The sequence below is a fragment of the Oryctolagus cuniculus genome, chromosome 9 (genome assembly GCF_051225735.1).
Source record: "Oryctolagus cuniculus isolate XC-2025 breed Fujian yellow rabbit chromosome 9, ASM5122573v1, whole genome shotgun sequence".
In the NCBI taxonomy this organism is placed as follows: Eukaryota; Metazoa; Chordata; class Mammalia; order Lagomorpha; family Leporidae; genus Oryctolagus; species Oryctolagus cuniculus.
In genome coordinates, this window is record NC_142875.1 from 62,200,999 (window position 1) to 62,217,247 (window position 16,249).

Below are 16,249 nucleotides of genomic sequence, written 5' to 3' on the forward strand. Positions count from 1 at the left end.
GGGACTAACCACCCTCAAAATTCTGGCTAATATGAGTGAGGTCTCACAGGAGCATATATTTCACCCTCGTCTTCTCTCCTCCTGGGTGAGATTAATTAAAATACCTAATCATATAACTACACTAGCTTCCTGATTATATCCAATCGAAGCAAAGTCTTACCCCTGTAAGTCTCTCCCAAATTATATAACCCCAAACCCTATACATTTCTTTTTCAAAAATTAATCATTCTATCTCTGCTTTGTAAAGTGGTTTGAAAGGCAGAGAGACAAGCAGACAGATCTCCCATCCACTGGTTTACTCTTTTTTTTTTTTTTTTTTTGGTCAGGCAGAGTTAGTGAGAGAGAGAGAGACAGAGAGAGAGTTATAGACAATGAGAGAGAGAGACAGAGAGAGAGGTCCTCCCTCCATTGGTTCACTCCCCTAATGGCCGCCACGGCCGGTGCTGCACCGATCCGAAGCCAGGAGCCAAGTGCTTCCTCCCGGTCTCCCATGCAGGTGCAGGGGCCCAAGCACTTGGGCCATCCTCCACTGCCGTCCCGGGCCACAGCAGAAAGCTGGACTGGAAGAGGAGCAACTGGGACTAGTACCTGGCACCCCAACTGGGACCAGAACCTGGGGTGCCAGCACCACAGGTGGAGGATTAGCCTGGTGAGCCATGGTGCCAGCCCACTGGTTTACTCTTCAAATGCCTGCAACAGCCAGAGGTAGACCAGGTCAAAGTCAGGAGCTGGGAACTCCATCCAAGTGTCCCATGTGAGTGGCAAGGATCCAAGTACTCGAGTCATCACCAGCTGCCTCCCTGGGTGTGCAGTAGAAGGAAACTGGGACTCAAACCCAGGCACTCTGATAGGGGGTGCAGACACCCAAAGTGGCATCTTAATCACTAAGCCAAAAGCCAGCTCATGTTTCCCCATGGCACAGCCAAGAAGTATAGAATTCATTTTGTAGGCAACAAGAATAGGAAATAAATGAATCTTTTAGAACAGGGGAGTGACATAACCAAAGCTGTGCTTTGGAAAACTAAACCTGACAAAACATGCAAGACAATCAAGAGGAGAGACTAGTGGCAAGAAGAGTAATGAAGCCATTGCAGTGGTAGTAGTAGGGAAAGACTAGGACACACAGGAGACTCAGGCCATAATCCAAGTGCACGTGTAAATACCAACATGAGGGAGTGAGAGTGGTGGCGATGGGAATGAAAACAAGTTGCCATACACTAGGATATTTGCAGGAAGAATTCACTGTGGGTGGAAATTTTGATATGGCTTAACCATCGGCATGATTTAATATTCAATAGGCAGGAATCCCCATAGAACAGACTTCTCATAAGCTGTTCAGTCTTACTCTGAACAAAATAGTTATAGGATTCTGCTATCTCTAAGTTCACTTTATTAGCATAAGATTGAAAGTTATGAATAGGTTGACTTTCTATTCACCTTACCTAAAAATTACAAAATTCAAGGTTGGATTTAAGTCTACCATATGGATAAGGGATCAGTTTAGCCCTTAAGTGTCTTTTAGAAGCTCCCATGAAGGGCATTTGAAGTTCATGAACATATTAGAAGGCAAACCTGGGGCCTAAGTGTGCATATTCAGCAGACCTGCCTGGTTTCTCAGCTCTAGGAAACTAAAATGAATGAAGATGAGCCTCCAAGGAAAATAATCACACTATTATTCAAATGGAAATAAAAGAGATACATGGTTCCAAAGGCAGAAATGAAGAGAATTTCTCAATATACAGTCACCAGGCTGAGCCCAGGGTAGAGCTTGGTGGTCTAGGAGCAGGATGGTCTTGTTTTGGAATGGGCTTGGTTTCAAAAACTTTTCCAATTGAGGTGTTGAGAACTGAGCCCCAGTGCCCTAGAAACAATGTTGGGAATTGTATTTAGGAGCAGGGTCAGAAGAGGTTGCAAAAGCCTGCCTGTGTCAGTGAAATGAATTCTGGGTACCAACCCAGTGTTGGGCCTGGGAAGAAGATGTCATTCATACATGCTGATTGGATAGAAAGCAGACATATTTCTCTTTCTTTTGCCTACTCTGCAAAAATTTAGATTTTGGTAGGAAGAAATAGAAGTCAGCTTAGCTCAAGTCTTTCTGTCTGAGAAAAGTTCTCTCCACAGGTCCCCATGTTGCTACAGTGATCATCACCTTCACCCTACCCAGAAATTCCTGACCTTCAAAATATATCATACCCCTAAGTTACGTATGTTACTTAAGCCCCAAAATCTCAAGACCTTGATCCAGCTGCATCCCTTACAGTCTCTGGGACTTTGGAAATTTTAATTATTGAAAATCCCAACTACAAAATGGGGATGATACATCCCTAATAGAGTTGATCTGAAAAGTAAGAGAGTCTGTGATGTTCCTGATACTGAACCCAACATTCCACTGTTTCTCAATTACATAGCACCTTCTATTACTTTGATTTGAAAGAGCCACACAATTGCATTTTTTTAACTCTTTAATGTGTAATCTATTATATCACATAGTCATTCAATTTGAATTAAAATTTGTTAAAAATATCACCAATTCTCCTATCTCCAGAAAATCCTTAAAATGCTGCTTTTGCTAATATCCATACACAAAAATGTGTATGTATTGCATCACTCACATCCTACCCTGGAACCTAGCACTGGTTAAATAGACTTAAAATTCAAACCTGTCTCAACATTCACCCAAAACACATATACTTAGAAAGATGACTACACCCCCCAAATAAATTACAATGTAAATTTTCAAATGCTGAAAGTTATATTATTCAGTGTCTTAAATAATCTAAGTCACTATGTCTTCTCTTTGATACTAAAAAAAAATTTTTACAGGGGCAAGTGTTTGGCACATGGTTTAAGACGCTGCTTGGGATACTGACATCCCTTGTGGGAGTGCCTGGGTTCAAGCCCCATTTCTGTTTCTGGTTCTAGCTTCCTGGTGTTGCATGCCCTGCTAGACAGCAGGTGATGACTCAAGTAGTTGGGTTCCTCACATCCATGTGGGAGACCTGGACTGATTTCCCTAGCCCAGCCCAGGCTGTTGCAGGCATCTGATGTGTGAACCAACATGTGGAAGGTATTTGTCTGCCTCTCTCTCTTTCTCTCCCACTCAAATAAATAAAAATACATTTAAAAAATAAATAAAATTTTTAAAATTTTAACTGTTACTTTTGATCCTCGCATCTACTAGTTATATTGACTACCCTTAACACAATCACATTTGAATTTTTATAAGTAGTAAATAATTACAGAGACTAAAATAACAGTGAAGACCACACAAGGTTAAAGGCCCACTTCTACCCTCTTCTTTCAGGCTGAAGAATCCTAGAACTAACTCTACATTGTGAAATGGGAGTCTGTCCCCAGCCAGAGTGGCAGACTTAATGCCCCATTAATCTGGTCTGTTCTTAGCCGCCAATTGAAATAGTCACAGTCATTTGATTTTTAAGGAAAAGACAGTACTGCGGAAGTACATTCCAGAGGTCTTTTCATAAAAACCATCCTGTGTGCTCCATCTGCATGTGCAATCTGCCTGTGTATTTTCAGCCAGCTTGCATGGGCAGATTAATGCATACAATTAGAAAGCAACCTCACAGGCATTCAATAAACTGCCTTCATTATTACACTCAGGAGAGTCCCTTTGGATGTCAATAAAAGCCTAGTTTTCTGCCTGTTAGCTAAATAATTGACAACACTAAAAATAATCAGAAGCAAATGAAGGAAGTCAGGAACAAGGTGGTGAGAAAGAGCACATTAAGATGCTCGGGGTGGTGTCCGCGGGTTGCTGGATCGAGCCTCTCCTCCAGCCACTTGGATTTGCAGTCTGCTCGAGTCCGCGAGTGCCCTTCTCTGCAGAAAAACACAGCGCTGCTGGCCTGCTATTTGAACCACACATCTGAGCACACTGAAACCAGCCAGCTATTGACCGGTTTGAAACAAAATTTCTTATGGGTGTTTCTATTTGTGCTCCTTCTTTTGACAGCTTCAGGAGAATCTAATTCGAGGGGGTGGCAGGTGGGCAGTTAGTGGGTCTGGTGTAATCTTTGTGCGGCTCAGATTCCAACAGCTTTCCTAGACGTTGTTCCCACACTAAACTGGTCCTAAGAAGATGTGCTAACGACTTGCTATACAGAGATCCGCCTTTTCTAGAGAGTCCCTTTCTTATTTCCAGCTATGTAACAGACAGTCATTTCATGAGCTACTGGGCTTTTAATTTTGAAAGTTAATTCAAAACATACTACTCTTTTTTTAAAAAATGAAAAAGAACTTGCCTATTTGCCTCTTCTTGTGTTTCTCAATAGGCTTTAAAAATCAATTTGAGATACTTCTCATTTTTAGCCAACTTCTCTTTTTCCCAGCTAACTGGGACTTTCACGATAAGCAGAAGAAAGAGCAAGAGTGAAATGTGCGTGTAATTGAATTCAACTCCACTGATGGCAAGCAAGGTGGCTAAGGGCAAACTTTTTTTTTTTCCCCTTACAGAAAAAGGGCGCTTGATCTTTGGTATTTAGTGAAACCTAAACTTAAGAAGCTGTAAAACCATGAAAGGAGGCTGGGCAGCACTACTTCCAACCTCTGAAAACTCCAAGAGCCTCTTATCCTTCACCTCGCCGTCTTTAAAACCCTCCAGGGAATGAGCCAGTTCAACTTCCAGTCCTATAAGAAAGGCCCCGCCACTGGTAGGTAAGCAGGTCTTCCCTTTCCACTGGAAAACTGAGATGCCACTGGGTCATTACATGTGTTCTTATTTGGGACCCCAGGCTCCTACTGCCCCCAAACCCTTATTTCTCTCAACTCCTTATGCTAGGCCAAGAGAAAATCCTCACCCATTACATGCACACGAACAGGGAGGCAACAATACAGTCACACTCAACCTCACTCCTGCGTCTCTGCGAGACATCAGTTTCTCCTGGTGTTTCCTTCCCACCAGCGTCCTCGCTCCCAAGACTGCCTTAGAAGAGGAGACAGGAGAGACAATCCATGGAGCTGAGAGTGGGAGGTGCTTATTTCAGCCAAGGAGGAAAACATCACCAAGCATTCCCTTCTTCCCTCCCAGCTGGCTCTCATTTGCTGGCCTGGATTGCTGAGGCCAAGTACCTAACTAGCTGAAGAGCAAATCAGAGGGCTGAGTAATTTCTTTCTCATTCCTCTTTCTGAGTCTTAGAGCAAGAAGGAGCCACTTATGATAGAGGCAGGATAATTTCAGTGGTACAAGCAAACTAGAGGATGCTGTACTTAAAGGAGGGATGTGCTGTGGGGTGTCACATTCATGGTCACCCCAAAACCTGAGTCATTTTAATCTTACAAATGAGAGACCACATTGGGAAGACAGAACAGGAGCCAGTCAGTAAACATGCCATATGAAAGTAGGGGGTTAATTACTAGTACTGGTGGGATTAGAAATCATATACAGTCTCTTCAAAATGAAAGGTATGTAGTCCCATTCAACAAGGATATTTGGTTTTTTTGTCTTTTTTTTATTTTTTTTTAACTTTTTTTTCTTGACAGGCAGAGTGGACAGTGAGAGAGAGAGACAGAGAGAAAGGTCTTCCTTTGCTGTTGGTTCACCCCCCAATGGCCGCCGTGGCCAGCACGCTGCAGCCAGCGCATCACGCTGATCCAAAGGCAGGAGCCAGGTGCTTCTCCTGGTCTCCCATGGGGTGCAGGGCCCAAGCACTTGGGCCATCCTCCACTGCACTCCCTGGCCACAGCAGAGGGCTGGCCTGGAAGAGGGGCAACCGGGACAGAATCCGGTGCCCCAACCAGGATTAGAACCCGGTGTGCCGGTGCCGCAGGCGGAGAATTAGCCTAGTGAGCTGCGGCGCCGGCCCTCAACAAGGATATTTGTAAGATATATCACTTCAAGTCCCTGTAATAGTCAAGCACTTTTATTCCATTTATATATTTTCTTTAATTCTTAAAAATGATAGATATTATCACCTTGATTTTGAAAATGAAATATGAACAAACTGATGTTCACAGATTTAGTAGTTTGTCCAGTATCACAAGCGGGCTGTGGATCTAGAACTTTGAACATAGATCTGCTTGGTTCTACCTATACCACATTTAGAATTAATGGAGGGCCAGAAACAGAGCTTTTGGCTTTACCTTCTTCTAAGCAGTGTTTAGGCAGTCTAATTATCAAAAGTTAGGCCTTAAGCTTATCTTCAAAGCCAATATAACACAGTTACCTATTTTACAAAATATATAGCAGTGGCCCTACATATATTGACTGTTCTTATCCACAAATCATACTAGAAAATTACCTTGGTATATGACTACCAACTAGAAATTTTGACAATAACTACTAACTGATTTCTCAATTCTTGTTTTGCAAATTCAAAACTATTCTGAAATAAAATGTTAAAAAAAGGAACTTGTAGTTTAGATAATATATGCTCAATCATTCACTAAAAGGAAAAAGAATTACTATAAAGGCCTAGCAGTCCTCAGGCTGGGTATGTCATTTCAAACACCCTCCTCCTTATATTGGTATGCTGGAAGTCAAAACAATCAGAAACACATTGTATTACTAAATCATCAAACCTTCAAAGTGAGTTATTGTGGGAAATCTCTCAAATTTCATTGTCTTACTGCAGGTGAATTGACTACAGAAGATATTGTGGTGAAAACTGATGTCTTGGGCCGGCACCGCAGCTCACTAGGCTAATCCTCCACCTGCGGCACCGGTACACCGGGTTCTAGTCCCAGTCGGGGCGCCGGATTCTGTCCCAGTTGCCCCTCTTCCAGGCCAGCTCTCTGCTGTGGCCAGGGAGTGCAGTGGAGGATGGCCCAGGTGCTTGGGCCCTGCACCCCATGGGAGACCAGGAGAAGCACCTGGCTCCTGCCTTAGGATCAGCGTGGTGCGCCGGCCGCGGCGGCCATTGGAGGGTGAACCAACAGCAAAGGAAGACCTTTCTCTCTGTCTCTCTCTCTCTCACTGTCCACTCTGCCTGTCAAAAAACAAACAAACAAACAAACAAAACACCTGATGTCTCTAACCTTAGATCCTGTGTACAAGATAACAGAATTCAATTACATGATCAATAGTACAGCCAATAATCCAATATCAGATATTTACCATCACCTAAAATTTAGAAGTTGAATGAGCAATATGCCTATACAGACACAAAGTTCCAGAAACATAAACTTACTGTTGATGATGTTCTCTATATGCTTCTCTTCGAAGGCTTTCTTGAAGTCGTTTTTTCTCCTCTAGTTTATTGCTCTGAAATTGCAAACATCATCATGTAATCTGTTAAGGAAGCTTCAAGTAGGATTGTGATGTTAAATGTCCAGTGTCCAAAATCCGTGGGTTCAAGTGACCTAGGTCAGTAGTCGACTACAGCACTCCTGGAAAGGCCCCAGCACAAAGGCTCTACCAGACCCCTGGGCGCTACACTGGACAAAGGCTCTACCAGACCCCTGGGCGCTACACTGGATGCCAGGAGCCCTTCTTCTCTCCCCTCTCACAACTTCCCTGGTGTAATCACAGAATCAGTATGCCACATTTTATTCTTTTAATTCAACATCCATTTTTTAAATGGCATTCTCAAAATGTTTCAATGAAAAAACTAAATTTTCATACAAACTATATTAAATGAAAATGATAATAAATGATTAAATAGTTCCTACAAAATTTACCTATTTAGACTTATTTTGCTAAAGCATTCAGGAAGAAAATGTTCATAAGCCAACCCAATGCCTTCTGATTTGGGGTCAGATGCTGAAAGCTGTGGAAAGACTGAATAGCATGTGTCATTTAAAAAAAAAAAAAAGCAGCAGAAAGAAACAGAACTATCGACTTGAATAACAGAGTCTTTCTTTAAAAAAAAATTAGCTATTTGGAGAGCACCAAAAAAAAAAAAAAAAGAATTCATATTTGATACTGCTGTCACCGTGGTGCTGGCATATTTTAATCCAATTTAAATAACCCAGAAACACTTGCTTTTTGCTCACATGGCATGTCATTTTTTTTACTTGTTTATGAAAAACAAGTAAAATTCCTAGACAACAAATGTAATGGGGAGTTGAAACAAGTTCTACAATATGGGAGAAATGTGAAGTTTTAAATGAATCCAAGAGTGACGGCAAGCAGCTGGGTTTGCTTTAATAAAAAACTGGATTTGCTCCAAGGAGGACGTGTGAAAAGAGAATAATGGAAATCATCACTTTGAAACCCTGACATGAGTTTGGCTCCATCTTTCAAGGAGGAGACAAAATCGGTTCAGACTGTTCATTTCCATGGAAGTCTTCATTCACACATGACTTTCCCATTTGAAAGGCAAAAGTGGATAATGGTGTGCATTTCAGAATAAAGTAGGGGAAAATTACCAAAGTTAAGGGAAGTTAATTATAAGCAACTGAATTATTAATGAAACACAGAATTCTGGAAAGAAAACTAAGAGAGAACCATGAAACTGAATAAATGTTTCCAATCAAAAAAAAAATCTGACTAAATGAGACCAAAAATGTGCAATTGTGATGAGCTTCCTGCATCCTTTGGGTTGGGGGGAGGGGTGGGATCAGAAGGTTAAAAGACTGAAAGCCAGCACTAGGTGTTGATTAAGCCAATATTTGCAATGCAACATCAAGAAGAGCAGGAATGGTGGCGCAGCACATTAAGCCACCACCTCGGACACCTGCATCCCAAATCAGAGTGCCTGGGATGGAGTCCCACCTACATTTCTGATGCACCTTCCTGCTAATGCACAAAGGAGACACCAGGTGCATAAGTACAGCTCAAGTACATGGGTCCCTGTCACCCACATGGGAGACCCAAATGGGGATCTAGGTTCCTGGATTTGGCCTGGCCCAGCCCCAGTTGTTGTATCATTTGGGGATTAGAAGCAGGGGCAGGACTTGACCCCAGGCACCCTGATATGGGATGCAAGCATCTCAAGTGGTGGTTGAACCTGCTGTGCCAGAACATCTCCCCCCAACCCAGGAAAATTTGGAAGTATTCCCATATAAATGCAGAATGCAAAATAAGAACATGAGATCCAGATAAAGAAAATGCAGACACCACTTCAAGTCCACCATCACTGATTGAGCGACCTTAAATAAATCATTTCATTTCACTGAATCCCATGTATTCAACATTTCTCAAAAGCCTAGTACTATGCTTAGTACTGTGTCAGTACAGATGCTTAGTGCTGTGTCCGATGTCAGGAATACAACTACCAACAGAACAATGCTGCCTGGAAAATGTCAGAGTCTGGCTGGGGATACGATAAGAGCGCAGTGATGGCCATATGTGACATGCTAGAGGAGGGCAGTTTGCAGATGACAGAATGTGAACACCCAAGCAGGTAGTGAAGAAATGCTTTCAGCATCCATTTGGTGCCTACTAAATGGCAGGCTCCATCCTGGTCACCAGAGCCAAGAAGCTGAGGAACACCTAATATGCAGTTTCTAATTTCAGGTTCATGGATGAGCTACATATTCAAGGAAAAATACAATTAAAAGATACACTCATAGCTTCCTTTAGGTTTCCCACAGGATTGGCCACTAAATGAAGGGATAAAAACCACAGGTCTAATGAGAAGTAGAAATTCTAGCTAGAGATCTAACTTAAATAAGCAGGAGCTTGGGGCTGGTGCTGTGGCGTAGCGGGTAAAGCCACTGTCTTTAGTGCTGGCATCCCATATGGGTGCCAATTTGAGATCTAGTTGCTCCACTTCCAATCCAGCTCTCTACTATGGCCTGGGAAAGCAGCAGAGGATGGCCAAGTCCTTGGGCCCCTGCACCCGCGTGGGAGACCTGGAAGAGGCTCCTGGCTCCTGGCTTCAGATCAGCCCAGCTCCGGCCATTGTGGCCATTTGGGGAGTGAACAAACAGATGCAAGATCTCTCTCTCTCTCACTCTCTGGCTCTCTGGCTCTCTTGCTCTCTTGCTCTCTCTCCCTCTCTCTCTCTCTGCCTCTGCCTCTCTGTAACTCTGCATTTCAAATAAATAAATAAATCTTTAAAAAAAATAAGAGTTTGAATCTGAAGAACAGAATACTTGATAGTTTATTTATATTTAATAAGCTATGAATCAGAGTCTCGATTGGATTTTTCAATTAGGAGTAATTGAAGATCCTGCCTAGATGTGGACCAGAAAAGCATCAGAGACAGAAGCCACACCCAGCCCATCAAGGAGCAGGCCCGGAGAGGAGTTGGAAGATAAGTTCCTAAGCAGCTGAACTGAGGCTCACCCAGGAAACACTTTTTCAGGTAGAGATGCTTTGGCTCAGATGACTGCTAAAGAGTCAGTCCACAGACTGACACTTGGGAACCAAATGTAGCAGGGAAATCTTTTAAGAAATTGGACCTTAATGCTTGAGACAGAGAAGTTAAAAGCAACCAGAATAGAGAGATGCAATCTGTTTCATTTTGTGGGGTTTTTTTAAAATTTTATTTGAAAGGCAGAGAGAGAGAGAGAGATACAGAAAGAACAGAGGGAGAGAGAGAGAGAGATCTCCCATTCACTGGTTCACTCTCTAAATTCCTTCAACAGCCAGGCCTGGGCTAAGCTGAAGCTGAGAGCTGGGAACTCTATCCAGGTTTCCCATGTGAACAACAGGGACTCAGTTACTGAGCCATCACCACTACCTGTCAGCCATGCACTAGCAGGAAGCTGGGATTCTGAGCAGAGATAAACCTCCAACCCAGGCTCTGAGATATGGGATGCTGGTGTCCCAAGTAGCATCTTAACCACTGCACCACACACCTATCCTACAACCTGTTTTTAAGGTGAGAAACTTGACTATGATCATACCCTAAGAGAAAGAGATGGAAAACAAGCACTACAGTAACAGGTGAAAGGGGAGCTCAGCGGATGGAGCAGCAAGGTCCCTGTGCAGACAGGAGGGAGGATAAGATGGTGAATGATGGCAGAAGAATCCATTGTAGCAACAAGGCACGACACATCCCCATTCCTCCTGGGATGGTATGCGGCAGAACAACAAAGGGAGGGCACAACCATAGTAAAAGAAAGATGTTGAAACCAAACTCCTATAACGTAAAAGCAAGACTCAGCCTGTCTGTCTCTTAGCCCAAGATGTCCCTGCCTATCCTTTATCAAATGGACTTCACTGATTTGAGGGAGTAATCCAGCCCTAAAGGTTCCAATTACCAACTCAAGGAGTGACTTGCTTCTCCAATAGATAAGAACTTTGATGTCCAACACTGTTCTGGGGTGATTTGTGTAAGAGAATTCCAGGTCTGGGCAGAATATAACTGCCACCTTCACATAACCCCCAGACCAACCAACTGGAGCCCACCTGGCCACCAAAAATTCCATAAAGAGCATTGCATCACTGATCAACACACAGTCACAAGCACCACTGACCAACCAGGAACTTGAACATGAACTGATCACATACCCCTCAGCCCCAATTTTGATCTATAAGAACCTGCAGCCCTAACTCCTCAGGGTGCCTAGGAATTAAGCAACAGCTGCCCAGCTCCTTGCTCTGCGCTTTGCAATAAACACCTCCTTCCTTCCACCACCCCATGTCAGTGACTGGCTTTCTGCATGTCAGGTGAGCACACCTGGTTTGGGGGTTCTATAGCAGCCCTTCCAACTAGTTTGGGGTGTTGTTTGGCAACAATACTTAAAGGCCCCATGGCCTTTATTTCCTATCAAGTGGCAGGTAAGGTCATATGCTGAGAATGAAAGGAGAGAGTAAGAAGAATGTGATTAGGGCTGAATCTAGAACACAAAGGGAAAAGGATGGCTTTTGGCATTGTTAGATTCAGCTGAGGCAGAAACCCAGAAACCTGGTGTGCCCAAAAAGCTATGGGTATTTTTTTTCTTTAGCAGCCTCATACATGTGGATTTCATACAAGTGAAATAATTGGGCCATCCAATTCATGTGTAAAATAAGAATAATCCTCTCTCTATGTCTTTATTACAAAAGACTGCTGATATAACACAAATGGGATAATATCAAACCACTTCTTTACAGTTATAATCAGGTTAGGGCCCTTAGTGAATGTGTACTGACTGCTTGGCATCCTACTAAGGCTTTGCATATATTGCATCCTGCAGCCTTACTGGCCCCATTATATTATTATTTTATTATTATTATTCATACTCATCTTACAAGTAAGAAAAATAAAGTGTAAAGAAGCTCACAGCCTGTTCTTATAGTTCCACATCTGCATTTTGGAAATATCATTAACATTTCAACATTATGGGAAATCATGTTAATGAGATCCCATTATATTTCAGCAACCAAAGATTTAATGACCCATCAATCATCCACAAAAATATGCAGGAAGCAGATTTCTTGGAAACACTGGTGTTCTTTGAAATGTTTTAGAAAAAGAAATGTTTCCCAGTTTATAAAACGATATTGAAATAATTTCCTCATTGTTGAGTTTTACCCCTAAGTTGCTCTTATACCATTAGCCCTTGCCCCTACTTGCTTCTTAGAAATAACAGAGGCCAGCATTGTGGGGTAGCAGATTAAGCCTCCACATCCTATATGGGCACTAGTTTGTGTTCTTGCTGCTCCACTTCTGATCCAGCTAATGGCATGGGAAAGGCAATGGAGAATGGTCCAAATGCTTGGGCCCCTGCCACCCACATGAGAGACCTGGATGAAGCTCCTAGCTCCTGGCTTTGGCCTGGCCCAGCCCTGGCTGTTGTGGCAACGAGGGGAGTGAACCAGTGGATGGAGAATCTCTCTCTCTCTCTCTTTCCCTCTCTCTCTCTGTAGCTCTTCCAAATAAATAAGTCTTTACAAAAAGAGAGAGAGAGAGAGAGAGAGAGAGAGAGAGACCAACACATGTGATTCCTCAAAAAATATGTGTATGTATCTAATACATAACTTACATTTTATTGGTGAGTTTCTGTGTCATGATGTTTCTCAGTGTGTCCATAAAACACAGTGACTTCTTGTGTTCCAAATGACTTTGTTAGACACAGCTTAGTGGAAAGAGGAAAGAAAGCTTAGGATGCCACTCTCACCCCTAGCTGGTTTTCGCATTGTCTAAGGTTATTATACAGCAAGAGGCTGGGGAAATCAAATGGAAGTATTTGGAAAAGACATAGTATTATATGGATATAAAATTATTTCACACATAAACAGATTACAGGCCAAATAAGTTAAATCCAGGAAATATGGAGGGTATTTGACAAGCAATTGAAAGATTCATTTCTTAGGTGAGTGGGTATTGCAGAAGTGTTGGAAAGAAATACAAAGTATCACTGAATTCATCCGTGTGATTAAGAAGGGAGAGCATAGTGAAGTCTCAGCACTACCCTTGGGGGAGAAGCTTGCTGCGTGGATTTATGAAAACCTTTCTAGTCAGCCTGCTTTCCAGTGGCAAAGGAAGTTCTTGCGACTGGTATGCTGCCTTCTTTTATTTTTTTTAACTATTTTCTACTTCTCTGGTGGTATTTAAAAAAAAAGATTTTATTTATTTATTTGAGAGGCAGAATTACAGACAGAGAGAGGGAGAGAGAGAGAGAGAGAAAGGTCTTCCATCCATTGTTTCACTCCCCAAATTGCAACCACTGACAGAGCTGGGCCAATCCGAAGCCAGGAGCTAGGAGCTTCATTTGGGTCTCCCACATGGGTGGCAGGAGCCCAAACACTTGGGTCATTATCTGCTGCTTTTCCCAAGCCATAAGCAGGGAGCTAGATCAGAAGAAGAGCAGCCAGGACATGAACCAGCACCCACACGGGGATGCCAGTGCTGTAGGTGGAGAATTAGCCTACTATGCCACAGTGCCAGCCCCTTCTGTGATGTTCTATTCTAACATTTTACAGAAACTGTCTCTGCTTTATAGATTTTAGGAAGAGAAATTAATACATCCTTATAAAAATTACCACAAACGTAGCAGCTTAAAGCAACATGAATTTCTCATCCTAAGGTTCTAGAACTCAGAAGTCCAAAATGGGTCTCACTGGGCTAATGTCAAGGTATCAGGAAGGCTGCATTTCTTCTGCACCCTGACTGGGAAAACCAGTCTCAATGGCTGTTTCAACTTTTACAGTCCTCCCACATCCCTTGGTGAATGACCTCTTCCTCCATCTTCAAAGCCAGCCACAGAGGATGAATCTTTCTCCTACCATCATTTCTTCTGTCTCTTCTGCTTCCTCTTTTCAATTCTAAAAGACCCTTTATTACAATAGGCCCACCTGGATATTGCAGGTCAGTTAGCAATCCATCTCATATCTGCTTGTGAAATGAATGCCCCTTTGCCATATAACCAAACATATTCCAAGGTTCCAAGGGTTAGAACTTGGACATCTTGAAGTCTTATTTGGCCTACCCCATGGATTACAATCTACTGCAAAATTACTATCAAGCACACAGCATGCAAAGTCCCCACAAAATCTTTGCACTCCTGGCCCTCTAAGGCTTAGCCTTGAAATGTGGGTAATGGGGTGGGGGGTAGTTAAGCAAAAAGCTCTTTCATTGGGCACTAAACGGTGCTATGTTAATAAACTCTTATCAAACAGTTCTGGCCCAGAAGGGGAAGGGAGGCTGATGTGTAGCATTTGCCAATTTCTATAATGTATCTTTGATATGTATTTTTTTTTAATTTTGAAAGCAGAGAGACAGAGATCTTCCAGATATTGGTTCACTGCCCAAATGCCCTACAGCATCAAGGGTGGACCAAGCTGAAACCAAGAGCCTGGAACTCAATCCAGATATCTCACATGGGTGGCAGGGATCCATCTATCACTTGCTGCCTCCCAGAAAGCGTATTAGCAGGAAACTGGATCAGAAACAGAAAAGCTGAGACTTAAAACTGCTGCATTCAATGCCTGCCCCTGTAGTGTAAATAGCCCCACCATAGTCAGTTTCAAGTAATCAACATGAAGTCAGCCAGCTCAAGAAAATGTTGAAATTTAACAATGCATTCTCACAAGCCAGTACAAGGAGGCTCTAAGCACCTACTGGGAATACATATACCACTGACATATGCAGCCACTTCACAAACTGCACGGAAAGATGAAATTATGAGATTAAGTTTATTCTGGCACAAAAGAATACTTTGAAATCCATGCATAATGCACACTTCCGTGAGCTTTTTGAAGACCCCACATTCTCTAGGCAATTCAAGTTCCACTGCAGCATTCCAGGGCTCTCTCCATACTTCCCTTTCACCCAGTGCAGTAGCTCCTCCTGGGCCCCACAAGCAAGACTGAATGCCTTTCACACTTCCCTGTTTACTAAGGATCAAGAACAGCCACAAATGCTGGCTCAATGTTACACACACAGATGGTGACCAATCTTAGACCCAGTGGCCCCTTGGCACTACTGCTGAGAGAAGGAACTCTGAAGGAAGGCAGGTAGAGGGCAGGTCAAGACCAGAAGAAGCTAGAGGTTCTTGGGTGGCACTGGTCTGCACACTTTCTGCCTGGCTGGGATCCTAGGCAGCATCCACTTGCCTGGGGAGAAGGGCAGTATTTTGCAGGCTGGTGCCCGTGTGTGTATTTGCTGTGCATTTTAAAGAATAAGTGCTCCATAAGCGCGGCTATTATCACTTTCCTTGGCCATTTCTACACTGGCAATGTGAAATACGTCATTTCTGGCTGGCCAATGTCCATTTTTCTTTGTCTGGCGCAAGCTACAATCTAAATAGGCTTACATTTAGTACAAAAAGCCACAGCTATGCAAGCCATGGCAGGGGCTGGAGTGCCGGTGGCAGTGCAGGCCAGTCAGTATCAGAAAGTGAGTCTGTGAGAGGATGTGGTCTGTGGGGAGGGGCTCCTTTTTGTGCAAGGTTGTTTCAATTAATGCTTCCCGAATTTTTGGATGCATAGTAATCAGCCAAGGGGCTTACTAGAGTACAGATTCTGATTCCATTGGTCGAAGGTAGAGCCCAAGATTGTGCACAAACTCTCAGGCAATGCCAATGCTGCTCACTCAAGGGTCACATGTCGAAGTGGAGGGGTTGATAGAGCAACTCTCTCTCCATCTCTCACTTTCCTGCATTTACAGTAATCATTAAAGTTATCATATTAGAAGAGCCAACCAAATTACAATTTCTATATTTGATGACTGCTCAACGCCTAGTGTTTTGGTATTACTTGGAAAGAGAGAGACACTGTTTTTATTCCATGTTAAAGAAAACAGTTTCATCTGCTAACATTTATGAATAGTCTACATTACAATAATGAACTATAAACAACCCACATGCCAGCCAACTGTGGATATCAAATGAAAACTAATGAAGAACATTTAGGGTAGGAAGTGGCAACAATAATAATAATAACGATAATTCTTCAGGAACTGGAACAGCTACTTGG

General features: G+C 42.9%; 1 protein-coding gene and 1 long non-coding RNA gene across 19 annotated transcripts in view; one reads left to right on the forward strand and one right to left on the reverse strand.

Moving 5' to 3' along the window:
• EPSTI1 (epithelial stromal interaction 1) overlaps nucleotides 1-16,249 on the reverse strand; it is a 107,353-nt gene that overhangs the window by 53,946 nt on the left and 37,158 nt on the right. For 13 of the 15 annotated variants that reach the window (XM_089303642.1, XM_008260007.5, XM_089303643.1 and 10 more), the window contains one exon: nucleotides 7,146-7,219. In XM_089303642.1, coding sequence (XP_089159768.1) covers nucleotides 7,146-7,219 — 74 coding nt within the window. Of the gene's footprint in view, nucleotides 1-4,817; nucleotides 5,095-7,145; nucleotides 7,220-16,249 lie in introns of those variants that run through there. The other 2 variants (XM_089303654.1, XM_089303655.1) reach the window with 2 other exon arrangements.
• On the forward strand, nucleotides 3,370-7,134 carry LOC149124573 (uncharacterized). Of its 4 annotated transcripts, none has more exons than XR_016212897.1 (3): nucleotides 3,370-3,919; nucleotides 4,474-4,670; nucleotides 4,799-4,939. It is a non-coding gene; the product is annotated as an uncharacterized LOC149124573 (long non-coding RNA). The 4 variants fall into 4 exon arrangements; XR_016212896.1 differs by having other exon boundaries at nucleotides 4,474-4,674; nucleotides 4,799-4,921; XR_016212895.1 differs by lacking the exon at nucleotides 4,799-4,939 and adding an exon at nucleotides 6,591-7,134 and having other exon boundaries at nucleotides 3,373-3,919; nucleotides 4,474-4,674.